At 44.4% G+C, this 11,321-nt stretch overlaps 2 protein-coding genes across 2 annotated transcripts; both read left to right on the top strand.

Moving 5' to 3' along the window:
• Positions 1–685: 685 nt before the first annotated feature.
• On the top strand, positions 686–1,693 carry LOC129407479 (odorant receptor 131-2-like). Its single transcript, XM_055148684.1, has one exon. The coding sequence runs from the start codon at positions 686–688 to the stop codon at positions 1,691–1,693; it is 1,008 nt and encodes a 335-aa protein (XP_055004659.1).
• A 7,053-nt stretch (positions 1,694–8,746) lies between these two features.
• On the top strand, positions 8,747–9,754 carry LOC129407478 (odorant receptor 131-2-like). The gene has a single exon (XM_055148681.1). The coding sequence runs from the start codon at positions 8,747–8,749 to the stop codon at positions 9,752–9,754; it is 1,008 nt and encodes a 335-aa protein (XP_055004656.1).
• Positions 9,755–11,321: the final 1,567 nt, after the last annotated feature.

Below are 11,321 nucleotides of genomic sequence, written 5' to 3'. Positions count from 1 at the left end.
AAGGAACCTGAGCTTGTGCGGGAGGGTGAGAGTTACCGACTAGATATAGTTGGGCTCATCACTCGGACTCCATGTTTGAGTGGGCTTTGTTTTCGGCCTCTATTGTCGATGCGGCCGCTCATACCTGTGGGCGTAAGGTCTGTCGTGCTTGTCGTGGCAGCAATCCCTGAACTCACTGATGGACACCAGAAGTAAGGCATGCCGTCAGGCTGAAGAAGGAGTCCTATTGAGCCTTGTTGGCTTCCTGCAGCCCGTGTGGTTGCAGAGGCAAATACGTGAAGCTGGGAGACGTTCTGGGAGGTCATGGAGGAGGACTGTTGGACGGTCTCAAAAAAATTCTATCAAACTGTCAGGCGCCTCAATAGGGGGAAGCAGTGCTTCACCAACAATGTTTACAGTGCGGGGGGAGAGCTGTTGACCTGGACTGGGGATGTTGTTGGGCGGTGGAAGGAATACTTGGGGACTCGGAGGCGGACTCATCCATCACCCTGGACTGTAGTTCATCTCATTTTATTTATTTATTTTTTATTAAAATGTGGAAAGCTTCTACAAGTTGGATTGTTCTGCCTTCTCTGTTTCAGCTGATTCCTGGGGTCTATGTGCAATGGAGTGGCTGAATTTCTATCCGAACCTCACAGAGAAGCAGCTCACAACAAAGATCAGTTTTAAATTATCTTTTGTCACAATGACCTGCTTGGCTAGTCTCATGTTCCTGGTCATAAACGGCATCATCATCCACACTCTGTGCAGCCGGCCTGTGTTCAGGGAGACATCGCGGTACATGCTCCTGCTGAACCTGGTGGTGGCAGACTCCATCGTGCTCTTCATGGGACAGTTGTTGTACATGCATGGTGCCTTTTTCATCTTCCTGTCCTACCCTCTGTGTGGATTCTACGTCATGATCGGCTTCCTGTGCGACCAGATCGCTCCTCTCACTCTGATGTTCATGTCCATTGAGCGTTACATCGCTGTTTGTTTCCCATTTCATCACCCCACCATAGTCACCATGAGGAACACGGCGTTTGTCATCCTCTGTGTCTGGGGGCTGGGCTGTGTGGACATGTTTGTTCGGCTGATGCTCATTGTTGAATTCCCCTTCCACCTGCTCCCCAGCCTTCAGATGAACGTATACTGCAGCCATACCGCCTTGCTGCGTGGACCACGATCCAAGGTCTATGAGACAGCGTCCACCATAACGCTCTTCCTGCTTTCTGCATTGGTCACTGCATTGTCCTTCATCTGTGTGATGGTGGTGGCAGTTTCTGCCTCCACAGATAAGGTCTCTGCAGAGAAGGCTCGGAACACGCTACTCCTGCACATGTTTCAGTTGAGCCTGAATCTCATTTCCACCATGGGACAGCCCATCTCCAGGGCCCTGGCTGCTCTGGTGGAACCGCCTCTGTCTGAGCAGCTTATTGTACTGGTTTACGTGTTTTTGGGGATGATGCCACGATGTATGACGGCTCTAACTTACGGACTCAAGGACTTGAGCCTCAGGCCACTCCTGGTGTCTTTCCTCTGCTGCCGCCTGCAGGCGTCTCCAAACGCTGTCACAGCTCAAACACATGATCTACAGAAAAAAATTAGGCCTCCTCAAGCCCCCAGGCACACAGCCTCCTTATCCATAAACATGACTAAAGAACAGATGACTCAGGACAACTCTGGAGTCCTACACTCCCCCCGTCTTGTCTAACTTTTGTACCCAACATGCGACGATTCATGCGATACAAGGTTAATTTTACTTCTAAAATTATTCAATCGACACAGACATTTACATCGACAGTCTGGTGTAATAATAGATTTGCCTCGGGTGATTTGTGGAGTGGGTAAGACTGTTTTTAGTGGCACCAGCGAATTCTCCAAATAAAAGGACTGGATGGATTATTTCAAAAATTGTCTTCACACATCTACAGCACTCTGGCTCACTAGGAAATGAGGCCCTATGTCCAAAATTCCGAACTGTCCCTTTAAGGCCAAATAGAGATTTCTTTCATGTCTACAGAGGAGTGTAACCTGAGCAGTTCAGCAGCCTGTTTCTCTGGAGCAAAATATGAGAAGCTGGAGCAATAAACCATTTATTCATGCTGGTCTTAAACAATGCTCAAAATGCTCTCGGAGAAAGACAGGGGATTTTATTGAGGTCTTCCCTTTGGATTTTCTTTCCTCTGGGCAGATGGAGCGGAGAAATTTTTTGTCTGACATAAATGGGCCAATAGCCCAATGTGAATTAATAACTTTTTGAGGTGCACTATTACTTAAGACAGTCTGTGTCTTAATGTGCAGCATTCATGATGTAGCAGAGCGGCGTATTTTCACGTGGACTTCAATGTAGCAAAATTACTAACAATGCCACCTGGTAAAACCAGGACAGTGTTATCCCCACCCACTATAGGCACACAGGTTTGCAAGGGGTTAATCACACACACATATCCTCGACCAATCCAGTACGTTCATTGTCCATTCGGTCCATGGCCTCGTTTGCTTGGGATTACCTTAGGGCCATTACCACAGTCAATATCGAGCCTCGCAGTAGTGCTTCCCACAAAAAGAAGATTTCAGAGCTCAAGTCCTTTCACCAAGGGCCATGACCAGAGAACAGACCGGGTACACAGAGAAAGAAACGAGGAGGCTTCCCGCCAGCAGGAGGCCTAGATATAACAAGTTAAATTTAACATACAATAAACATTTGACAAAGAGGGACACAAAATAAACCATAGTGACATACCATATAAATTTCACTGTGACACACCACCCAAACACGCCGAGGACCCCCCAGCGCCGAGCCACAGACACTAAAAACACAACCCATGTTAACCTCACGCACGGTGTTACTGAACCAACAAGACGATTTCCCCACTTACCCCCACGATGCAGCACACTCTCCGCAATTACTGAGCTGGACACCTCGCAACAGTAATCTTAGTGCACCTAAACGTGTCCACTCAGGGCCTCGCGTCTTGCGGCCATGACAGCTTGACTCTGCCAGCTTGCGGAGTTGATGAGGGAGGGGCCAGCGTAACGCATAGCACCTCTTTTATCGGCAGGTTTGTGACCAATAAACCCGATACTATTACAATGAGAACCATGTGCGGCTCAAACAGGCCAAATGTTCCACGGTCACTTGTTACTGATCGTTTCATGATATTAGCGCTCGCCTGTCGTGGCTGTGGTCAGCCAGCACCTCGTTCAGTCTCCTTTTTGTTTAGGTTTTTTGGTGCAGTGAAATTAAAAAGTGGCACACTAGTGAAACCAAACTCAAAGGTTGGTCTGGAGGCCTGACAACATCTGATGCTTTTGGGTAACGTTAGACCTGGGTTGAGTAACTCTGCTCTGTTCAACTGGAGCTGGGGTCTTCAGTGAACCTGGATCTCAAAACTCAGACCAACAATGAAAGTCTGAACTCCCAAAGTCCAAGTGTTGTTCCCAAACAAAGGGGAAACTCTGAGGGCCGCAGGTCCCTGAAGGCATCCTTTAGGATCATCTGATGTAAAATGGTGGCAAGCAGTGAGATCACTTGTGTTTTAAAGCGGCACATTGTGGGAGCTCAGACGGTCAAACACTGACTCCAGTCTGAGAGAGCTGCTGCAGGACTCAGGTACTATAACACTATATGTGCTTCTGTGCCAGAGTGAAAGGATGAGTGTGACTTTAGAGCTTTCACTACAAATATCATGTTTTGAAATACTTTTGCCATTGTTTCAGAGCAGCTTTCTGTTTCCAGTGCTTCTAGTTTCCAGTGCTTCTAGTTTAGTTCATCAGTACTTCAGTGCTGTTGTAGTTGGAGCCCAAATATGAAATATACAAAATGTAAACATAAATATAATGATCTTGATCTGACTATGCGTGCAAGTGTACATGTGTTTACTTGAGCGTTACCTATCTGGCCTAGATATTTTAAGTAGTGATAAAATGATTTTAAACAGAGCAAACTCTCACCACAGTGACAGATAATTGTGCCTGAACAAAAATTCTTGAAACCAATGTAATGGTATTATCGTTTTATGTTGATATTGCTTTTGTTTAGTCTTGTTTTGTACTTAAACATTGTGAGTTTTAATTTAGACCAAGTTGGGGGTGTAATGCCTTTTCTCTGTCCTGTGGTGTGTCAAACCTATGGAAGCCCATTTCTGTCAGTGAATAAAAAATAAAAGATTCACAGAAAGTCATAATTATCAGTTTAAAATTCATAATTATGAGTTTTAAACTCCTATTTATGATTTTTAAAGTCACACTTGCTTCTATACTTCTGTATTTCTGTGCTTCTGTAGGAGAATGACAGGAAGAGTGTGGCTTTAGAGTTTTCATTATAAATATCATGTTTTTAAATACTTTTACCTTTATTTTAGAGCAGCTTTTTGTATCCAGTGCTTCTCTGTGGAGAAATAGTTTAGGAACACGTTAAGAAAGTGAGGCATAACTGGACCGCTGTGAACAGTTTCAGAGGAAATTCCAATTACATTTGCTCATCATACTTCAGTGCTGTTGTATTTGGAGCCTAAATATGAAACGTAAAAAAAGAAAGAAAAATAATAATAAATGCTAATGCAAAAATTGTGAGAAAATGACTTTAAACAGAGGAAACTCTCACCACAATGACAGATAATCGTGCCTGTTTTGTATTTAACCATCATGAGTTTTGCTTAAGACCAAATTGAAGTCTGGGATGTAAATAATTAAGCCTTTTCACAAGTATTATAAGAATGTATGTGTAATTCTTTATTTTAAGATAATTTAGCATGTGACACCACTGGACAGTCACTACAATTTTACCATGTTAAAAATATACAATAGATAATCCAATTATGTCTTTAATGCCAACTATTAAACAAGTGTACACAGGGTTCCCACTCTTTTTCACTGACAACATTTTTTTAATACTCCATGAATTTTTCATGACCTAAAGTGAATTTTCCATGACTTTACGGCACCTACATGTGTAGAATTGATCAGAGTTTTAGGGCTAAATATGAAATGTGAACTCTATCCACTCACCTTATGGTTTGGTGTTATAGTTCTTAACATTCCAAATACTGTCAGTGCTTTTGTTGTCGTCTCTTTTAAACAACAGAAACAACGTTCAGAAATAATCATAATAGTTTAATGAGAACTTAACATAACACTGTAGTCGTGTGAATGAGTTACTAAAATTCCATGACTTTTCCAGGATTTCCATGACCGTGTGAACCCTGTATATTACTGTCTGTCTATATTTATTCAGACGTTTATTTTTATTAAGCTATATTCTGTTTTTCTCAGAAAAGTGGCATTTTATAAAAGTGAGAATGTTATAATTATTACTTTTGGCCTGTATCACAAACCCTTAACCACAGAGCTCTGAATGAAATGTGAGTTCTAGTGAGTGGTCAGAGATGTTTTGGGAGCTTGAGTCAGCACACACAGAAAAAAAAAAATCTCACGTAACGCTGTAGCCGCCGCGCGCCAAATAGGAAGTTCTCCAGGAGGCTCTTCCGGCTCCTTCTGACTCTGACTCCAATGAACTTACATTATGATCTTGTGGCTCCTCTCTCTGTAAGTGCTGCTGTGAGCCTCGCCATTTTGGTCTTAAAATGTTTGTACTAACCCACGACACATGATCCTGAATATATATATATATATGTGTGTGTATAAACAGCTACACCCAGCAGGAATAATGTACCGGCCAAAGGAGGAGATACAGACCACAGATGTTAAGACACAAAAGTGCCTGACCTGCATGAAGGGTTCATCCCAAATCCAGGACCCTGAGACTGTACACGCGCCAGAAGGAAGGAGGCCGAGGACTAGTGAGTGTGGGAACCACTGTCCAGGATGAAACATCCAACCTCCATGAGTACATCAAGGACAAGGCCCCGACAGATGAGGTGCTCAGAGAATGTCTCAGACAGTGGGGTCCAGAGGAAGAGGAGCTGGAGGGACCATCATGGCAGGACAAACCCCTACATGGGGTGTACCACCGGAACATAACTGAAGTGGCTGATATCAAGAAATCCTACCAATGGCTTGAGAGGGCTGGTCTGAAGGACACACAGAGGCACTGATCCTGGCTGCTCAGGAGCAGGACCTGGGCACTCAAGCAATAGAGGCCCAGATCTACCACACCAGACAAGACCCACGGTGTAGACTGTGCAAAGAGGCTCCTGAGACAGTCCAGCACAGAACTGCAGGTGTAAGATGTTGCAGGGAAACAAACATGGTGCGACAGAACCAAGTGGTGAGCAGAGTGTACAGAAACATCTGTGCAGAGTACGGGCTGGAGACTACAAGGTCAAGGTGGGAAACACCTCCAAAGGTTGTGGAGAACGACCGAGCCAAGATCCTGTGGGACTTCCAGATACAGACTGACAGGATGGAGATGGACCAACCAGACATAGTGGTGGTGGATAAACAACAGAGCAGAGCTGTGGTGGTGGACATCACAATACCAAGAGATGGTAATATCATGAAAACGGAACACGAGAAACTAGAGAAATACCAGGGGCTCAAGGAGGAGCTGGAGAAGGTCTGGAAAGTGAAGGCATCAGTGGTGCCTGTGGTGATCGGAGCACTTGGGTCCGTAACCCCCAAACTGGAAGAGACTACAGCAGATAATGGAAAAAACAACAGAACATCTCAGTCCAGAAAAGTACAGTACTAGGAACAGCAAAGATACTGAAGAACTCTCAGGCTTTTTATGATATATATGATACATAATGATCTTGAAATTATTACTAGTGTATAGTTTTTTACTCACTGAATAAATCAAAAGTCTGAGGAGCCAAAGTGATATATGACACATACTATACAGTAATATTTGCCAGTTAGCTGTAGTCGTATATGTCTAAATATGTTCTTAAAATATATTACATATCTTCTGAGTTAAAATAAAGATAATACTTACTGTGCGTGTGTTAGATGCTCTATAAATGCTCTTAAGGGATCACACTTTCTGAGAATAGCAATTGGCTCAAAACGTCACTGTAAATAAAAATCTTTGAACAGGAACTACTTTATGTGTGTATCACTCTCAGCACCCATTCTAGAAAGCCTGCAATGGGTGTCTTTGTAATCATTCACATACTAAATATTAAATGTTTTACTAAGTGGTATTAAAAAAACTGTTTGTTTTTTTGTTTTTGTTTTTTTGAAGAAAAGCTGGAGCATGAAATGTAAACTTTTTATTACAAACATTGCAAGAGAACAACCACACAGGGTTATTATTATCTACTCACATATTGAAGGATTATTATGGTAAAGTGTAACTAGCACCACTGGATTCCTTGACCTTTACAATGTGGGTTTAGCAGTAAAAATCTACATTTCAGTTTATTCAAAAGTCAAGATACTATAATTTTTACATTTACGGCAGCCATTTTTTAAACTTCAATATCGCCGCCATATAGACATCTGGGCAAATGCAAACATTGATTTTCTGACTCCATATACTATAACCTGACCAAAAATGTATAGTTAATCAAATTCCCCAAAAATTCCCACTAAGGTTAAAATTTGAATATAAGGAACTGGACTATACTGTTAAGTTATAAGTTAAATGTGATTTTAAGTTAATTTTTGTTCAACTGATTTATAGCTACCCCTCCCTAAACCACCACCTTAATGTGGTTGAGGGGTTTGAGTGCCCGAATGATCCCAGGAGCTATGTTGTCGGGGGCTTCATGCCCCTGGTAGGGTCACCCAAGACAAACAGGTCCAGGGGGATGGGTCAGACGAAGAGTGGTCCAGAAGCCTTTATGACAAGAGGAAAAACTAGGCCACTTACGTCGCCTGAATTGGCGTCACCCGGGCCTCACTCTGGAACCAGGCCTGGGGTGGGTGCTCAACAGTAGCGTCTGGTCTGACCCCGTGAGGAAAGGCCCGGCCAGGCTCAGCCCGAAACAGCGACGTGGGGCCGTCCTCCTGTGGACCCACCACTCGCAGGAGGATCCATAGGGGCATGGTGCAAGGAGATCTGGGCAGCAGTCGAAGGCAGGGGCCTCAGCAACTGGATTTCTGGATATAGAATGTCACCTTGCTGGGGGGAAAGGAACCTGAGCTTGTGCGGGAGGGTGAGAGTTACCGACTAGATATAGTTGGGCTCATCACTCGGACTCCATGTTTGAGTGGGCTTTGTTTTCGGCCTCTATTGTCGATGCGGCCGCTCATACCTGTGGGCGTAAGGTCTGTCGTGCTTGTCGTGGCAGCAATCCCTGAACTCACTGATGGACACCAGAAGTAAGGCATGCCGTCAGGCTGAAGAAGGAGTCCTATTGAGCCTTGTTGGCTCGTGAGACTCCTGAGGCAGCTGATGAGTACCGACGGATCAAGTGTCCTGCAGCCCGTGTGGTTGCAGAGGCAAATACTTGAAGCTGGGAGAAGTTCTGGGAGGTCATGGAGGAGGACTGTTGGACGGCCTCAAAAAAATTCTATCAAACTGTCAGGCGCCTCAATAGGGGGAAGCAGTGCTTCACCAACACTGTTTACAGTGCGAGGGGAGAGCTGTTGACCTGGACTGGGGATGTTGTTGGGCGGTGGAAGGAATACTTGGGGACTCGGAGGCGGACTCATCCATCAGCCTGGACTGTAGTTCATCTCATTTTCTTTATTTATTTTTTATTAAAATGTGGAAAGCTTCTACAAGTTTAATTGTTCTGCCTTCTCTGTTTCAGCTGATTCCTGGGGTCTATGTGCAATGGAGTGGCTGAATTTCTATCCGAACCTCACAGAAAAGCAGCTGACAACAACAATCAGTTTTAAATTATCTTTTGTCACAATGACCTGCTTGGCTTTTCTCATGTTCCTGGTCATAAACGGCATCATCATCCACACTCTGTGCAGCCGGCCTGTGTTCAGGGAGACATCGCGGTACATGCTCCTGCTGAACCTGGTGGTGGCAGACTCCATCGTGCTCTTCATGGGACAGTTGTTGTACATGCATGGTGCCTTTTTCATCTTCCTGTCCTACCCTCTGTGTGGATTCTACGTCATGATCGGCTTCCTGTGCGACCAGATCGCTCCTCTCACTCTGATGTTCATGTCCATTGAGCGTTACATTGCTGTTTGTTTCCCATTTCATCACCCCACCATAGTCACCATGAGGAACACGGCGTTTGTCATCCTCTGTGTCTGGGGGCTGGGCTGTGTGGACATGTTTGTTCGGCTGATGCTCATTGTTGAATTCCCCTTCCACCTGCTCCCCAGCCTTCAGATGAACGTATACTGCAGCCATACCGCCTTGCTGCGTGGACCACGATCCAAGCTCTATGAGACAGCGTCCACCATAGCGCTCTTCCTGCTTTCTGCATTGGTCACTGCATTGTCCTTCATCTGTGTGATGGTGGTGGCAGTTTCTGCCTCCACAGATAAGGTCTCTGCAGAGAAGGCTCGGAACACGCTACTCCTGCACATGTTTCAGTTGAGCCTGAATCTCATTTCCACCATGGGACAGCCCATCTCCAGGGCCCTGGCTGCTCTGGTGGAACCGCCTCTGTCTGGACAGCTTATTGTACTGGTTTACGTGTTTTTGGGGATGATGCCACGATGTATGACGGCTCTAACTTACGGACTCAAGGACTTGAGCCTCAGGCCAGTCCTGGTGTCTTTCCTCTGCTGCCGCCTGCAGGCGTCTCCAAACGCTGTCACAGCTCAAACACATGATCTACAGAAAAAAATTAGGCCTCCTCAAGCCCCCAGGCACACAGCCTCCTTATCCATAAACATGACTAAAGAACAGATGACTCAGGACAACTCTGGAGTCCTACACTCCCCCCGTCTTGTCTAACTTTTGTACCCAACATGCGACGATTCATGCGATACAAGGTTAATTTTACTTCTAAAATTATTCAATCGACACAGACATTTACATCGACAGTCTGGTGTAATAATAGATTTGCCTCGGGTGATTTGTGAAGTGGGTAAGACTGTTTTTAGTGGCACCAGCGAATTCTCCAAATAAAAGGACTGGATGGATTATTTCAAAAATTGTCTTCACACATCTACAGCACTCTGGCTCACTAGGAAATGAGGCCCTATGTCCAAAATTCCGAACTGTCCCTTTAAGGCCAAATAGAGATTTCTTTCATGTCTACAGAGGAGTGTAACCTGAGCAGTTCAGCGGCCTGTTTCTCTGGAGCAAAATATGAGAAGCTGGAGCAATAAACCATTTATTCATGCTGGTCTTAAACAATGCTCAAAATGCTCTCGGAGAAAGACAGGGGATTTTATTGAGGTCTTCCCTTTGGATTTTCTTTCCTCTGGGCAGATGGAGCGGAGAAATTTTTTGTCTGACATAAATGGGCCAATAGCCCAATGTGAATTAATAACTTTTTGAGGATGCACTATTACTTAAGACAGTCTGTGTCTTAATGTGCAGCATTCATGATGTAGCAGAGCGGCGTATTTTCACGTGGACTTCAGTGTAGCAAAATTACTAACAATGCCACCTGGTAAAACCAGGACAGTGTTATCCCCACCCACTATAGGCACACAGGTTTGCAAGGGGTTAATCACACACACATATCCTCGACCAATCCAGTACGTTCATTGTCCATTCGGTCCATGGTCTCGTTTGCTTGGGATTACCTTAGGGCCATTACCACAGTCAATATCGAGCCTCGCAGTAGTGCTTCCCACAAAAAGAAGATTTCAGAGCTATATTGGATTGATCGGGCGACCTGGCGACGAAGGCACAAATTCCTATCCTCATATTTGAATGAACTCGTCCTTGGGCGTTTGACCCAGACTCACCAGAATCATTCTTTATCATCTAGACAAGTGGGACATTAAAATTTGTTAAAAGCTTTTTAAAAGGTCAAACGGTGTTGCCGTGGCAATGGTGCAAATTTCGGGTTAGTTTTTGGGGCTCACCATCAAACTTCGACGCCTGATAATTTGCACAAACTTTGGCCAGTTTCACTCAAATTTTAATCGTGGGTTCACACCCCGACCCTGAACAGACTGATGTAAGAAAATACAAAAATGGGTGCAATAGCGCCCCCTAGAAAATTTATATGTAAAAATAAGGTTTTATTTGTCACAGAATACAACATTTGGCACCCACATTTGTGACATGGTCTCGATTAAAAAACTCAATGATGCTCACACCCCATTTACATTGTGTTGCCATGGCAACAAGTCAAAATGCTGTCCTTGCCAATGAGACATCCTTACACAAACTTTTACGTAGTTGAACCAAATTTAGTAGCCAGGCGCAACATGGCAATAGAAACAAAAATGTATATTGTGACCACGCCCCTTTACAAACCGGAAGTCCGCCATCTTGGATATTTTCTTTTGCCAAATTTTGAAAATTGCAGGGTTAAATTAAGAATTTTAGGGCTAGGGTTGGA

The sequence above is a fragment of the Boleophthalmus pectinirostris genome, unplaced genomic scaffold (genome assembly GCF_026225935.1).
Source record: "Boleophthalmus pectinirostris isolate CB_2022bp ecotype Guang Dong unplaced genomic scaffold, ASM2622593v1 HiC_scaffold_12, whole genome shotgun sequence".
NCBI lineage: Eukaryota > Metazoa > Chordata > Actinopteri > Gobiiformes > Gobiidae > Boleophthalmus > Boleophthalmus pectinirostris.
The sequence above is the reverse complement of the archived record's forward strand: the minus strand, read 5'-3'. Positions and strand labels throughout refer to the sequence as shown.

Bases quoted from the DNA above. Each gene is read 5' to 3' on its own strand.
- LOC129407479 (XM_055148684.1), top strand. From the start codon at position 686: ATGACCTGCTTGGCTAGTCTCATGTTCCTGGTCATAAACGGCATCATC.
- LOC129407478 (XM_055148681.1), top strand. From the start codon at position 8,747: ATGACCTGCTTGGCTTTTCTCATGTTCCTGGTCATAAACGGCATCATC.